Source organism: Camelina sativa, chromosome 15 (assembly GCF_030686135.1).
Source record: "Camelina sativa cultivar CO46 ecotype springtype chromosome 15, ASM3068613v1".
NCBI classification, from domain to species: domain Eukaryota; kingdom Viridiplantae; phylum Streptophyta; class Magnoliopsida; order Brassicales; family Brassicaceae; genus Camelina; species Camelina sativa.
Genome location: NC_141894.1, coordinates 168,283 through 182,957, shown reverse-complemented (window position 1 = coordinate 182,957; position 14,675 = coordinate 168,283). Strand labels below are relative to the sequence as shown.

General features: G+C 38.6%; 4 protein-coding genes across 6 annotated transcripts; all 4 read left to right on the top strand.

The window, feature by feature from the left end:
* The first annotated feature begins 15 nt into the window (after window positions 1-15).
* LOC104773383 (E3 ubiquitin-protein ligase RGLG1) lies at window positions 16-3,746 on the top strand. 3 transcript variants are annotated; one of them, XM_087487509.1, is made up of 12 exons: window positions 104-437; window positions 851-1,052; window positions 1,163-1,549; window positions 1,726-1,810; window positions 1,898-2,038; window positions 2,139-2,252; window positions 2,362-2,459; window positions 2,560-2,639; window positions 2,736-2,841; window positions 2,930-3,057; window positions 3,151-3,292; window positions 3,381-3,746. In XM_087487509.1, exons 3-12 carry the CDS (start codon window positions 1,232-1,234, stop codon window positions 3,516-3,518), a joined length of 1,350 nt encoding a protein of 449 aa, XP_087343635.1. In that variant the 5' UTR covers window positions 104-437; window positions 851-1,052; window positions 1,163-1,231; the 3' UTR covers window positions 3,519-3,746. The 3 variants fall into 3 exon arrangements, with proteins under 3 accessions (XP_087343634.1, XP_087343635.1, XP_087343636.1); XM_087487508.1 differs by lacking the exon at window positions 851-1,052 and having other exon boundaries at window positions 16-437; XM_087487510.1 differs by lacking the exons at window positions 104-437; window positions 851-1,052 and adding an exon at window positions 690-850.
* A 254-nt stretch (window positions 3,747-4,000) lies between these two features.
* LOC104773382 (uncharacterized) lies at window positions 4,001-5,269 on the top strand. The gene is made up of 2 exons (XM_010497979.2): window positions 4,001-4,714; window positions 4,811-5,269. The coding sequence occupies exons 1-2, from the start codon at window positions 4,196-4,198 to the stop codon at window positions 5,123-5,125; spliced, it is 834 nt and encodes a 277-aa protein (XP_010496281.1). The 5' UTR covers window positions 4,001-4,195; the 3' UTR covers window positions 5,126-5,269.
* Window positions 5,270-6,014: 745 nt separating this feature from the next.
* On the top strand, window positions 6,015-9,360 carry LOC104773381 (protein SIEVE ELEMENT OCCLUSION A). The gene is made up of 7 exons (XM_010497978.3): window positions 6,015-6,705; window positions 6,790-6,870; window positions 6,943-7,412; window positions 7,497-7,606; window positions 7,695-7,837; window positions 7,914-8,378; window positions 8,480-9,360. Exons 1-7 carry the CDS (start codon window positions 6,154-6,156, stop codon window positions 9,140-9,142), a joined length of 2,484 nt encoding a protein of 827 aa, XP_010496280.1. The 5' UTR covers window positions 6,015-6,153; the 3' UTR covers window positions 9,143-9,360.
* A 1,788-nt stretch (window positions 9,361-11,148) lies between these two features.
* LOC104773380 (protein SIEVE ELEMENT OCCLUSION B-like) lies at window positions 11,149-14,567 on the top strand. The gene is made up of 9 exons (XM_010497977.3): window positions 11,149-11,559; window positions 11,653-11,748; window positions 11,869-12,311; window positions 12,400-12,509; window positions 12,591-12,733; window positions 12,829-13,076; window positions 13,178-13,439; window positions 13,566-13,862; window positions 13,985-14,567. The coding sequence occupies exons 1-9, from the start codon at window positions 11,308-11,310 to the stop codon at window positions 14,354-14,356; spliced, it is 2,223 nt and encodes a 740-aa protein (XP_010496279.1). The 5' UTR covers window positions 11,149-11,307; the 3' UTR covers window positions 14,357-14,567.
* Window positions 14,568-14,675: the final 108 nt, after the last annotated feature.

The window sequence follows — 14,675 nt, the reverse complement described above, 5'->3', positions numbered from 1 at the left end:
ATTGGATGGATGGATAGAGTTCGTTTTTAGTCTTTTTTTTTTTTTTTTTTTTTTTTTATTTATTTTATTATTTATGATAAGGTGTGATTTGGATTTAATGATTAGGTCTATAATAACAAAAACAAATCCAACTCATCACTTTTTTCTTCTGGGTTGATTTCATGATTGAAACGGTGAAAGTGAAAACATTAATATAAAACTTATAAAAAAAAAAAAAAAAGAGAAGGTCAGATTGCTACTTTCTGAACGAAGAAACAAAAAGAAAAAGAAAGAATTAAGGCAAAATCTGGGATTGTTGAATCTGCAATCGAAGATCCCTCCTTCCTTTTTTCTGACAACCCCAACAAAGGAAGAAGAATCACTTTCATCTTCTCCTCAAAACAGTCGGATTGCTCTTCGTCTTCGACTTGTCTCTCTCTCTCTCTCACATAATTAAGGTTTGTTTTTCTAAGTTCTCTAATAATCTTTAGAGTAGAAGATAGTAAAAGTCTCTCTTTTGGGTGGCTGGGTGAATGAATGAATCCAAGTCTACACTTTTTGTTCTTTGTGTGTTTTGATTATTTGGGCATTATTTGATTTAATTATGTTCCGAATAGAAAAAAATCTACTAGTAATTAAAACGCCTCAGATTTTGTTTTGTTGGGTCTTCTTTACTTTTTGTTTAAAACCCACCACCACCCTAAAAGGTAAGTTCTCATCAATCTTGTTCTTTTTCTAATGGGAAAAAAATCTACAGTTGTTGTTGTTGGTTTGTTCTTATCTAATAGTTTCAGAAAAAATAGGAAAAAACAAAATCTATATTACTCTTTTATAAATTACACAACGTAACGGCCTCAAGTCGGTGATGTAGGTAACGTGATTGAATCTTCCTCCTCTTCTTCTTCTCCTTCTTCTTAAGAATTTAAGACTTCAAAACTCAGAGCCGCCGCCTTTCATTAGTATCGTGAATATTCAGCCCTTTATAATTGCCCTCTGCCCTCCCTCCCCTTAAGCTTTTTCTTTAAGGAAACCACAAGAAAGTTTCAATTTTTTTCTTCTATAGCCAGCGATAGGTATTTTGCATGTTGCATCCATTCTGTTTCTCTTGTTGTTTCTTTTGTCCCCAAGAGGATAAGTTTGATTCTAACATCCGAATCTTGTTTTTTTATTATACATGTTGCAGGTAAGAGGTCGTCTTTGATCCTTGTTTATTTATTTGAAAACCAAAAAAAAAGAAAAGCAAAAGTGTTTGATGGGAGGAGGGAATTCGAAAGAAGAGTCACCATCACCATCTTCATCATCATGGGCTGCTCATCAAAGTTACACTCAATCTGGCGCTGGTAGCTACAACTATCCTCCTCCACCCACTTATAATTCTCCCGCTCCTGCTCCTTCTCCTGCCCCTGCTCCCAGTTTTGGCCATCATTTTCAGCAGCCTTATACATATAGTCAAGAGGGGTATCCATCACAGCCTTATAATAATCCTCCTCCTCCTCCGCAGAGTGCTGACAGGAAGAAATTTGATCGGAGGTATTCCAAAATATCCGATAATTACTCTTCTTTAGCTCAGGTCAGTTTTATACAAATTCACTAGAGCTTATTACTACTTGTTGTTGTTGTTGTTTGATTTTATACGTATATATCCCTCAAAACAAAAATAAAAATAAATAATAGTGTGTGTTTATGTGAGACTGAAATCTGAATTGTGTGTGTGTGAGACTGAAATCTCTGAATTGTTTAATATAGGTGTCTGAGGCTCTAGGGCGTGCAGGTCTTGAATCTTCTAATCTAATCGTTGGTATTGATTTTACCAAGAGCAATGAATGGACAGGTCTGTTACAATATCTTCATTTTAAAGGTCAAAAGTTCCCCTATGACTATGAGAAAAACTACTAGCTAATTGGTAATTTTCTTGCAGGGGCTAAATCTTTCAATAAGAAAAACTTGCATCACTTAAGCAATACCCCCAATCCATACGAACAAGCCATCACTATCGTTGGCAGAACCTTAGCCGCCTTTGACGAGGATAACTTAATTCCTTGTTATGGTTTTGGAGACGGTAACCTCTCTTGTTCTTTTTTTTATTGCGTCTCTCGATTCTCTCAGAATAATGTTATATCAATCAGAGCTAATCAAGATTTGCTTTCATCTCTTTGCAGCATCAACTCATGATCAAGACGTCTTTAGTTTCTATCCAGAGGGTAGATTCTGTAATGGATTTGAGGAAGTATTGGCTCGGTATAGAGAAATCGTGCCTCAGCTTAAGCTCGCAGGTTTTATTATCCTCCTTTGCCCTGCATCTAACATTATCTATCTCCTTGTGAAGTACTTAAATCGTGCTTCTTCTTTTTTTTTTTTAACATGGAATGTTGTGTTTCACAGGACCAACCTCTTTTGCCCCGATCATTGAAATGGCAATGACAGTGGTTGAGCAAAGTAGTGGCCAATATCATGTGTTGGTGATTATAGCTGATGGCCAGGTACTTGGTTAATATTTTCAAATGCGTAAAAGTGTTGTGGTATGATCTTCTTATTCTGTGTCTAGGGATATCATATCGGAGACTCAATTTGTCGTTTCAGGTTACAAGAAGTGTCGATACTGAACACGGGAAGCTAAGTCCGCAAGAACAGAAGACAGTTGACGCAATTGTGAAAGCAAGGTGCGAATAATTTAAATCTTTTGACTGTGTTTCTTCCATTAGTAAAGTTCTTTTCTTTGTGTTGTTATGTGATCAGTTTCACCTTCTCTATTACAGTACGCTTCCTTTGTCAATAGTCTTAGTCGGGGTCGGGGACGGACCATGGGACATGATGCAGGAATTTGATGACAACATACCTGCCCGAGCCTTTGATAACTTTCAAGTAAGCTTCTTTTTCATATCATGAGTCACGACACTAAAGTTTGTTTCAGTTTTGAAACATTTTTTCTGAGATGTTGCTCTGTTTCTAGTTTGTGAACTTCACAGAGATCATGTCAAAGAACAAAGAGCAGTCTCGGAAGGAGACAGAATTTGCGCTCTCTGCTCTCATGGAGATACCTCCACAGTACAAAGCTACCATAGAGCTTAACCTTTTAGGGTAAGGACTTAAATTAAAACTCTAACTTAGGTTTAGCTGCATATCAAAAACTGTCAAGTATCTCTTGGCCCTTACATTTTTTTTTTTTTGCAGGGCAAGAAATGGGAGTATCCCAGAGAGAATCCCACTTCCGCCACCGGTGCAGAGTGGATCATCATTCTACAATTCCCGGATAGCGAGTTTTGAACCGAGTGTACCTACTTATCCAATTAACACTGGTGCAGACGATAGCCAGGTAAATTAGTAGAAACTTGAAATCTGTTTGGAATGTTAAAAAAGTGTTTGGAACTTACAGTTTGTTGGTTGATTTGCCGTTTGAACAGCTATGTCCGATATGTCTGAGCAACCCGAAAAACATGGCGTTTGGTTGTGGGCATCAGACTTGTTGTGAATGCGGACCAGATCTTAAAGTGTGTCCGATTTGTCGTGCGCCGATCCAGACCAGAATTAAGCTCTACTAACAACAAGACACCATTATACCATAGACAGTCCAGACCCATTTCTCTCCCAGAGACTTGAGATCTTTCTGTAAAAAGAATTGAAAAAGTGTTCTTTTGTTCTTTGATTAAATTCCCAAAACTTTGTTTTGTTCTTAAAATTTCTTTTGACTTTCTTTTAAGTTACTTTGATTCGATTGTAAGAATTATGTATCTATAATCTATCTATCTCTATGTGGGCATTCTTGAAAATTTCAATATTCGACTGAACCAATTAATACCATGATGATGAATCAAGTATCGCTGATCTTAAGGCTAATAATAGCCTCTACGTCAAGAGATGTGTTCATTGGATTGATGGACGCCCATCCTTGGAAGGATAATCTGAGCATTAGTGTTGTAAAGAGCCTATCCAATTCCTGAGATGACGCTTGTTTTTCTCTACAGACACAAAATGGATAGAAAAAATGCCCAATAAAAGCCCATTACCATCAAATTGGGCTCAGAAGCAAATTTTACAAATAAATTGAAGGGAATAAGCAGAAAATAGTCACCACTCATCAATTATCCATTCGATTTTAAACCAACTTTTTTTTTTTGAAGTTGTCACTTTTTCTATTAATGATTCTTATCTTCGGCGAAGTTTGATAAAGCAAAAGTTTATTTTATTCTTTTAATTTGAGAATCTTTTGTTTTTTTTAATGGATTCTCTACGAATCAACCTCCAGCAATCTCCAATTCGATCGAAATCCAGAATCGTTCGACCAAGAAGAATCAGTAACATGTCGAACCAAACCGATGAAACCGATCCTCGACCATCATCCTCGGCCGGTAAGATCCAAAGGTTAGTACTCAACAACGAAGGTCGGACCAAACTTAACGCCGATCCTGACCGTGAATTCTATTCGTACCCACGGTTCGTGAACCACGTGGACGACGGGTTCATATCCTCCTTAACCGAACTATACAGAAACAGGTTGAGACCCGGTTCGATTGTACTGGACTTGATGAGCTCATGGGTCAGCCATCTTCCAGAAGAAGTCAAGTACGAGAAAGTTGTGGGGCATGGTCTTAACGCGCAGGAGCTTGCAAGAAACCCTAGACTCGATTACTTCTTCCTCAAGGATCTTAACGAAGATCAGATATTCGAGTTCGAAGACAAGTATTTCGACGCTGTTTTGTGTTCTGTCGGTGTTCAATATCTCCAACAACCCGAAAAGGTACGTTACCGGTTACCGTTAACCAAAAACCAATTTCGGTTCGTAAGTGATCTTTTTTTATTTTTTGGTTATTTTTAAATCCGCATCCGCATGCAGGTGTTTGCACAAGTGTATAGAGTGTTGAAACCGGGAGGTGTGTTGATAGTGAGTTTTAGCAACCGGATGTTTTATGAGAAAGCTATTAGGGTTTGGCGAGATGGAACCGAATACAGTCGGGTCCAATTGGTGGTTCAATATTTTCAGTCTATTGAAGGGTTCACTCAGCCAGAGATCATCAGGCAGCAACAAACTCCTGGATCAGCTCAGATGTCGGTTTTGACTCGGCTTATGGGTTTTATTGGTTTAGCTTCTAGTCCCAACCCTTTTAATGCTGTCATTGCTTATAGGAATTTCAAACCACTGTATGAGTAAAATATAATAACTCCTTTTTTCATAGAGTAAAAAAAAGGTACACAGTACTATCATGTATTTATGTTTCGTTTTTTCCTAACATTATTATCAATGAAAAAAAAGTGTATAATAAGTGGGTATAAATTGGATGAGAAGTTTCATAAACTAGATATGCTTTGAACTAGTATCAAGTCCAGCTGGAGAAACTTACAATACAAATTTTAAAATAGTGAAACTACAGATTAATTTTAAGCATACAATCAAATTGGAAAAACCTGTAATACAAAAGAGAGAAGTAACTGAAATAAAGATTACACACTGTGAAAGATGCGTGATAATATATAGGTTTGATTAACAACAACATGTTTATGTGTGTGTGTGTGATTCGCTTTGTTCGTAAAATGATGAACAATAATAGACAATATCCAAGCAAGGTAGCCTTGTCTCTTTTTCAACGAGTATCACGACTCACGAGTTGCTAATTACGATTTAAATCTTTTCCTGTATATAATTTACAGCACTAAAAGGAAGTCTTCTTATTTTAAAACAAAATCTAATCATGTACTATGAACAATTTAATAATGTTATAAGTTGCATAATAAAATTTTCGATATTGGTTATCAAAAATAAATTTAGATACTTTTAAAATATATTAAAAGTTTTCATTATTAATAAAAAAGGGAGACTTTGCATATACACATTACGTCAGAGATGTTTTATATACCAAATTTAGTAATTTACTACCAACAGCTGATTTCTTGTTTACAAAAATTATAATCGAAGACCTGAAAGTCTTGTATTATCAAAATAATGAAAATGATGAGATATCGATTAGGGACAAATCGTCTATCGAAGTGTAAAAGACACAAAAAACAAATATATATTGAACCAAAGGGGAAGCAAAGAAGTTGATTCAAAGTTGCTACTTTTTTTTTCTTTTTAAAAACCTTTTGCACCTATATATATATACACACATAATCATTTACCACAACACATAAAATCAGATCCTTCACATATTCAACCCATATATTTCTCACCTTCTTGCCAATATGGCTCAACGCTTTCAACTGAACCCGAAAGCCCTCCCAACGGCCGACCCTCTCAAAAGGGTTTCTCTTATCCCAAGATCTACCGAGCAGAAGCTGGCTGAGAACTCTGATGAGAGGCGTCCTGTAGTCCCCAGAACTCACGAAGAAAAACCCTTTGGTGATCAAACAAATGATCACCATGTTGCTGCTCCTGCGGAACACAATAAGGTGATGGATCATGAGACTGAGAAGCTCGGTTCCCATGTCCCTAAGACTGCAGCACATCATCCTCACCCATCTGAGGATCTCGTTGATGCTAATAGTAGACATTCTTTAGTTCCGAGATCACTGGGTCACAATTCGCTCGGTGGAAGATTTGGACCGGGAAAGAAACAAGCTTTCCATAAAAATGGCAGACCCATGTTTTCACTTTCTGATGACCGAGTCATGGCTGATAGAGTCTTGACAACTCATACTCCAGACATGTTCTTCTTTGATGTCATATCACTTCTCGCCGTTGTTGATGACATCTTCAAGTCTCATGTCCCATCCATTGACGCCTCTGCTCCTAAGGTGAAGTTACTTGTGCAACAATTAATCGCCGTCGTTTCAGAATATTAATTTTTACAAGCTCTGATTAAACTCAAACTTCTGCAGCCGCCACTAGTATTCAAGGACTACGCTGATCATACCTCCTTTGAAACTTTCGCGGATCTCATCGACCAAATCGCTTGCGAGGTACAGTATATATGAAGCTTTCTTGTTTCAACCTTTTGACTCAGTTTCTAAGGATCAATGTCTCTGCCACAGATCGACTGCAAGTGTCTCCATGGCGGTGAATCTCACGGAATGATGACATCAGGGCTTCATTTAGATAGTCGCAATACGACAACGTTCTCTGTTCTGTCCCTGGTCTCTAAATACCGTTGGGATGCTAAGCTAGTCCTTGTCCTAGCTGCATTGGCCGTGAAATACGGTGTTTTCCTACTCCTCGCAGAGACACACGCGACAAACCAGCTCACTAAGTCTCTAGCTCTTATCAAACAGCTCCCTAGCATCTTCTCTAGGCAGAACGCTCTGCACCAGCGTCTCGAAAAGACCCGAACTCTGATGCAAGACATGGTTGATCTCACCACTACTATCATCCATATCTATCAACTCCCACCAAACCACATCACAGCAGCGTTTACCGACCATGTCCCCACTGCGGTTTATTGGATTGTTCGCTGCGTTTTGATATGTGCTTCTCACATCAGTGGTGTCAGCGGTTTCAAGCAGGAGTAAGTTTGTTTTTTTCCCATTTTTCTAGTCTTTCTTCATCTTCTTGTAAAAACCTTTTAACAGCTTCTCATATGGGTTTTCAGTCAAATCATGTCTTTTATGGAAGTTTCGGAGATACATGAGAACAGCGAAAGGCTTAGGAAGATCAATGCTTACTTGTTAGAACAACTCAAGAAGAGTAAATCAACCATCGGTGAGATTTCTACGTTTTAAGCTATCTCTCTCTCTCTCTCTGTTTCTCTGTGACTCTGTTCTCAAGCTCTGTTTTTGCTCTGTTACAGAGGAAGGTATAATCGAAGAGGAGTATCAAGAACTCATTCAGACGTTCACTACTATCATTCACGTCGACGTTATTCCTCCTCTGCTTCGTCTTCTCAGACCCATTGATTTTCTTTACCACGGAGCTGGTGCTTCAAAGAGACGCGTAAAAATCTCCTTAAATCTCTCTGCCTCTGTTTAAGTCTCTTGTCAGTGTCTCATCTGTTTTGAACATTAACCAGGTCGGGATCAACGTGCTCACCCAAAAGCACGTGCTGCTTCTGGTATCAGACCTTGAGAATATCGAAAAAGAGCTCTACATCCTGGAATCGCTCTACACAGAAGCATGGCAGCAATCATTCGAGATTCTGTGGGTTCCAGTTCAAGATTTCTGGACAGAAGCTGACGATGCCAAGTTTGAGGCACTTCATATGAACATGAGGTGGTACGTTCTTGGAGAGCCTCGGAAATTAAGACGAGCCGCGATGAGGTTTGTGAGGGAATGGTGGGGGTTCAAGAACAGGCCTATACTCGTTGCACTTGATCCCAAAGGTCAAGTTATGTCCACCAACGCTTTTCCTATGGTCTGGATCTGGCAACCCTTTGCACACCCTTTCACGACCGCAAGGGAACGTGATCTATGGAGCGAACAGGAGTGGAGTCTTGAGTTCTTGATTGATGGCACTGATCCTCATTCCTTAAACCAGGTTTTCTTGATTGATGACACCTATAAGATTTTAGGTTTCTTGTTTTACACGTAACCTGAAATATCAAATGTTTTTTTTTTCTTGTGATGATTTTATCTCAGCTTGTTGATGGAAAATACATATGTCTCTACGGAGGAGAAGATCTGCAATGGATCAAAAATTTCACGAGTCTCTGGCGTAATGTAGCAAGGGCCGCAAACATTCAACTCGAGATGGTTTATGTAGGGAAAAGAAACCCTAAGAATGGAATCCAGCCTATCATCAACACAATCAGGGATGAAAACCTTAGTCATACGTTGCCGGACTTGTTCCAGATCTGGTTTTTCTGGACTAGGATCGAGAGCATGTGGGAATCGAAGCAAAGGATGCTGAAAGCCCGTGGTACCAAGGGGAGAGAAGGGTTTAAAGATGGATTGAAAGAAGAGGAAAAGGACCTCGTTCTGCAAGAAGTCGTTGCAATGTTAGGTTATGGAGGAGAAGGAGATGGATGGGGACTGGTGAGTAAAGCTTCAGACTTGATGGTTCGAGCCAAAGGGAACTTGTTTTCCAGGGGTTTGGCTGAGTACGACGAATGGGAAGTCAACATTCCCACAAAGGGTTTTTTACCAGCACTCAATGATCATCTCTTAATGCGTCTCCCACCACATCACTGTACAAGGTTCATGCTTCCTGAGACTGCTGGAATTATACCCAATGAGGTCGAGTGCACCGAGTGCCGTAGGACCATGGAAAAGTATTACTTGTACCAATGCTGCCTTGAGTGAGATCCCAGAATATTAGTTGATTTGGAAGCCATCAACTTGTTCCAATAAACTAAAGTTTGTGTCTTTTCTTTAATTTTCCACTTGTTGTGTTTCTCTATATTCTTGATATTGTTGTTGTGCTGCTGCTTCTGCTCTCTACTATACCAGAGTCTTTGTAATAAAATTTGTGTGTTTTGAGATTTCAAATATAATAAAGTTATGGGAAGCTTCTAGAACAATTAACTGGGTTGAGTCATGCTTCTTTGTCGATTCCTTGATTCTTAGAACACTTGTAAACTACAATAAGAAATCGAGTTTTCCTACTTAGTAATCAACTTTCTAATGGGACGGACACTAAAGTTTAGTCTTTACGAAATTGATTAATAGAATGTAAACCTTAAGCTTTATGAATTTTGATACGAAATACGCAAACTAAAGAGGATCAACCGAAAGAAAGATGAACAGTCTTTTGAGCCTAAATAAATTCAGACATCACTTGACTTTTGTACATTATCCGTTTACATTACAAGAACTCCGAAATATTACAATTTTATATTTCTTTTTCTGACATTATATAAATCTTCAATAAATATGAGTTACGTAGGCACTATACATCCAAGAGAAAGATAAAGGCCGTTAGCTACATTGTTAAAAATTAAGAAAAAAAACAAAAAAACCATGAGACTGATTGCTCTACATTACACATTTGCCAAGAAGTAAGAACAAATTACAATATGGAAGGCGGTTTCAACTTAATTAAACGATAAATCACCAACTTCTAGCAATTATTGGTTAATATAAAATCTTCCAAAACATCAGTACTTTTCGAATATTGCATACATTGGATTTGATTTAAAAGAAGTTCTTATAGTATAGTATATGTATATTTTCTGATGTCATAATTTTTTTTCTTTCTGAATGTATATAATTTGTTTCATATGGAAACAACAAATTTAATCCAAAGTAGAAAAGTTATATGCTAAAACTAACGAAAAACAAAAGTCATGCGCAGAATAAACTCCAAAGCATAACAAAGTTAGTTTTAGAAAAAATGATTGGGTTAGATACATATATCCTTGGTTACTCTAGTTTTGCTTTTTTTAGCATAATCCTAGATAATATCATTGTGCATAAGAACATTTCCATAGTTTTACCCAAAAGAGAGCACAGAATCTTTAACCTCACACCCTTTTGTTCACTTCACTCTTGATGACAGAGGAATGAGATAGCAAAGTATGAGGTGACAGAAGCCATAAATTCTATGGTATGAGGTGAAGTAACATAGGAATATAAGCAAAGTAGCAAACACATTTTTTTTTTTTTTTTTTGGTATGTCCTTTAATTAGTAACATAAAAGAAATGCAAGAACTAAATCGTTTTCCAAGTGATCATCAATGGGTTGGTTAAGATATAACATAAAGTTATAATCCACAAATATTAAATTCACATACTGATAAGTACGTACATCATGTCTGAAATTTGATATAATCACACATACCATGAGATTATTGATATCATCACATATATCAAGATGTGTAAGGTGTACAGAGCTGGAAGATTGGATTTGAAGCCGTATACTTCAACACAATAGATATTTTAGAGGCTTTGATTAAACTAGTAGTTAAGGTCTCTATGAGATGGAGTAATATTAAAACAGTATAATTTGATTTTTGATCCACGTCTAGTTTTTGTATGAATTCGAAGTCAATGAGTAATTTACTCTAAACATTTCTGTGACCTTTTTCTAAGAAAGCAGATAATATAAAATGTAATTAAACCATCTATACATATTATGATTTGGTTTATCCTAGTTTTTAAGTTACTATATTCCTGTAAAAGTAGGCCTATACTTCACAGTTCACACAGTTTGAGGCTTATACTTAATCGTACTAACGACATTCACGTGAAAGGGAACTATATCTCATATTCTCAATAAAATCATTCTTCTATAATAAGCCAAATAAAAAGAAAAGCAAAAAAAAAGAAACAAGATTTATATAAGAATCTTGTACATTTTTATTTAAATTGTTCCAGAAGCAAAGAAGTTGATTCTCAATTTCCACCCTTAACTCAAGGAGGAACAAATTAAACGATTATTTAAGGCTAACCTCACGCATAGCACAACAAGACAAACCAATAAAAACTGCCTCTTCTTTTCAACTCTTTCATCAGCAACCGACCAAAGAATGGAGTCGCTTATCAAGTCCCAGCACGCTCAGCAGCTGGCGGGTCACAACAGTTCAACCGGTAAAAATACTTCCACGGACATGATGCCGGCGACTGGACTGGCGATGTCATCGGACGAAAACATGATGCTGAAACTGATCCAACAAACCCACTCCCCAGATGCTCGCGAAGTCCAAGTGCGTGGCCTTCTCTCTCTCGTTGAGGATATTCTCGACCGTGCCACCCTTGACTCTCAAGACACCAACGCCTCCGTTAGTATTCTTACACCACACATTCAATATTTCCTTCTTAACTTGTACGCTATGATCTTGTTCCCTTTATACGTACTCGCTTTGATTTTGCAGATGCTTCCGTTGCCCACTGAGGATAAACTGATGCAGTCAAGCATGATGAGCGTTCTAGATAGTGTCTCCTATGCTATTGATCGCGTAGCCTGCGAGGTATAGCCACTTTTCTTTTCTTTTGCTTTCGCACTCTCTAAAGATCAGCAACCTATTTTCCAACCTAACTTGAAACGCAAGCAACACAATGTTTATGTTGTTCTCTTTATCCTTTTTCAGATAGCCTACAAATCTTTGACGGGATCAGACGCGCACGAGATAACAATGTCAGTGTTCGAGCACCTCTCAAGCTTCCACTGGGACGGCAAGCTCGTCCTGACTCTAGCCGCGTTTGCGTTGAACTACGGAGAGTTCTGGCTTCTGGTCCAGTTCTACTCAAAGAACCAGCTTGCTAAGTCCCTAGCTATGCTCAAACTCGTCCCTGTGCAGAACAGAGTGACCCTCGAGTCTGTGTCCCAAGGTCTCAATGATCTCATCCGAGAGATGAAGAGCGTCACGGCATGTGTAGTGGAACTTAGCGAGTTACCTGATCGGTACATTACACCAGACGTTCCTCAGCTGTCGAAAATCCTCTCTACAATCCCAATTGCGGTCTACTGGACCATAAGAAGCGTAGTGGCTTGCATTTCTCAGATCAACATGATCACTGCCATGGGGCACGAGTACGACGATATCTAACTTTGTTTTATCGATCTTTTTGTCGTGTTTATGATCAACCGCCAACGCTAACGATTAATTTATAAATATCAGGATGATGAACACTCAAATGGATTTATGGGAAACATCCATGTTAGCTAACAAGCTAAAGAACATTCATGACCATCTCGCTGAGACCTTGAGGCTTTGTTATCGTCACATAGGTTTTGTTCCGCGTCCCATTTAATTTAGGAGCTATTAATTCATCTCTCTGTTTCTTTACTGACAAATACTGCATCTTGCAGAGAAGCAGAGGAGCGCAGAGTCCTTAAAGGTGTTGCATTCCCTATTTGACACCACTCACATTGATAACATGAAGATTCTGACGGCCTTGATTCATCCCAAATCCGACATCTCTCCATTGCAAGATGGGATGACCAAGAGAAAGGTTTCTGTGTTGGATATATATATATTACAAAGTTCATCAATGTAAAATGCTAAGTTGAGTATATAATCTCTGATCTATAAATATGAATGTTGCAGGTTCACTTGGATGTGTTGAGGAGGAAGACAGTGTTGCTGCTCATCTCTGATCTCAACATACTACTAGACGAGCTATCGATTTTTGAGCAAATCTACACAGAGTCAAGGAGGAACTTGGTCGGAGTCGACGGTAAGAGTCATATGCCTTACGAGGTTGTCTGGGTCCCAATCGTCGATCCTATTGAAGACTATGAGAGATCTCCAAATCTACAGAAGAAATTTGAGGCTCTCCGACAAGATATGCCATGGTATCCTTAGCTGCTTAACACCATTCAAAACAACACAATGTAAACAATTTTGAAAATTTGAAATGTTTTTTATTATGTGTGTGTGTGTATAATGGTGTCAGGTACACAGTGGATAGCCCGAAGCTGATAGAGAGACATGTGGTGGAGTTTGTGAGAGGGAGGTGGCATTTCATGAACAAGCCGATACTTGTGGTGATTGATCCACAAGGCAACGAGGCTAGTCTCAATGCGCTTCACATGATCTGGATTTGGGGAACTGAAGCTTTCCCATTCACTAGGTCTCGTGAGGAAGAGCTCTGGAGGAAAGAGACTTTCTCGCTTAACCTCATCATCGATGGCATCGACTCTGTCATTTTCAACTGGGTAATTCAAAACTCTCTCTTATGATTAGCCAGCCCCTGCCCCTGACATTATTATAGGAACAGAGCGAGCAGGCTGATGAGACTTTGACCTAATCATTAACGATCAACCTATGATTGATTAATACAGATAAACCCGGATAATTACATTTTCTTGTACGGAGGAGATGACTTGGACTGGATAAGGAGATTCACTATGGCGGCCAAAGCAACGGCTAAAGATTCCAACGTGAAGCTAGAGATGGCTTATGTCGGAAAACGAAACCATAGTCACAGGGAACAGACAAGGCGTATCAGTGAAGTAATCAGGTCTGAAAATCTCAGCCACAGCTGGGCCGAGCCACCCTTGATGTGGTTCTTCTGGACTAGGCTCGAGAGCATGTTGTACTCCAAGATTCAACTCGGTAAAGCCGATGATCATGACGAGGTAAGTGAAAAAACAGAGTAGATCTACAACTAGGGTTTAATTTGGCCAATGAAGGGAAAAAACTAATCAGGGTTTTTGTTTCCATAAATAAAAACGATGTCGTTTTTGGGAAACTAATTTAGGTGATGCAAGGAATCAAGAAGATACTGAGCTACGACAAGCTTGGAGGATGGGCACTGCTCAGCAAAGGACCTGAGATCATTATGATCGTTCACGGTGCCATAGAAAGGACTGTGACCGTTTACGACCGGACCTGGAAAACCCATGTTCCGACCAAAGGCTACACCAAAGCAATGTACGACCACCACCACGATGAGATCCTCCGGGAAACCGGAAAGCCTTGTGGCCACTTTGATTTCCACATCACTGCTCGGAGCGGTCGTATTCCGGAAAAGATGAATTGCTTTGAGTGTCAGCGTCCGATGGAGAAGTACATGAGCTTCGCTTGTTGTCACGATGAAAAGTTCCACGAAGACGAGAACTATAACTTCTAAATGCTGCTGCCATATGAGCCTCTTCCGGCCGCTTCTTCTTTTTTCCCCTTTTATAAGTAATTTGGATTATCAAAATACTTAATTATTCGTAATAATTTCTGAATTTCATTGTCTTTGTATGAGAATTGGTCAGTAGTCTATGTGTGGACATGTCCGATTGAAGTATTATTATTCCTAATCATTTTCAATAATAAACAATTTCTTTTCTTAATTATATACTATATTTTTCATAATAAAACCAAGATGAGAGACTAAACAACATTGACCCACCACTTCAAAAATAATTACTTTATTTATTTAATGGACCCCCATGAAGGAG

Bases quoted from the DNA above. Each gene is read 5' to 3' on its own strand.
- LOC104773383 (XM_087487508.1), top strand. From the start codon at position 1,232: ATGGGAGGAGGGAATTCGAAAGAAGAGTCACCATCACCATCTTCATCA. The intron at 2,253-2,361 runs GTTTTATTATCC...TGTGTTTCACAG, and splicing joins GCCTCAGCTTAAGCTCGCAG to GACCAACCTCTTTTGCCCCG. The intron at 2,640-2,735 runs GTGCGAATAATT...TCTCTATTACAG, and splicing joins GACGCAATTGTGAAAGCAAG to TACGCTTCCTTTGTCAATAG.
- LOC104773382 (XM_010497979.2), top strand. From the start codon at position 4,196: ATGGATTCTCTACGAATCAACCTCCAGCAATCTCCAATTCGATCGAAA. The intron at 4,715-4,810 runs GTACGTTACCGG...ATCCGCATGCAG, and splicing joins ATCTCCAACAACCCGAAAAG to GTGTTTGCACAAGTGTATAG.
- LOC104773381 (XM_010497978.3), top strand. From the start codon at position 6,154: ATGGCTCAACGCTTTCAACTGAACCCGAAAGCCCTCCCAACGGCCGAC. The intron at 7,607-7,694 runs GTGAGATTTCTA...GCTCTGTTACAG, and splicing joins GAAGAGTAAATCAACCATCG to AGGAAGGTATAATCGAAGAG. The intron at 7,838-7,913 runs GTAAAAATCTCC...AACATTAACCAG, and splicing joins CTGGTGCTTCAAAGAGACGC to GTCGGGATCAACGTGCTCAC.
- LOC104773380 (XM_010497977.3), top strand. From the start codon at position 11,308: ATGGAGTCGCTTATCAAGTCCCAGCACGCTCAGCAGCTGGCGGGTCAC. The intron at 11,749-11,868 runs GTATAGCCACTT...ATCCTTTTTCAG, and splicing joins TTGATCGCGTAGCCTGCGAG to ATAGCCTACAAATCTTTGAC. The intron at 12,510-12,590 runs GTTTTGTTCCGC...TGCATCTTGCAG, and splicing joins GCTTTGTTATCGTCACATAG to AGAAGCAGAGGAGCGCAGAG.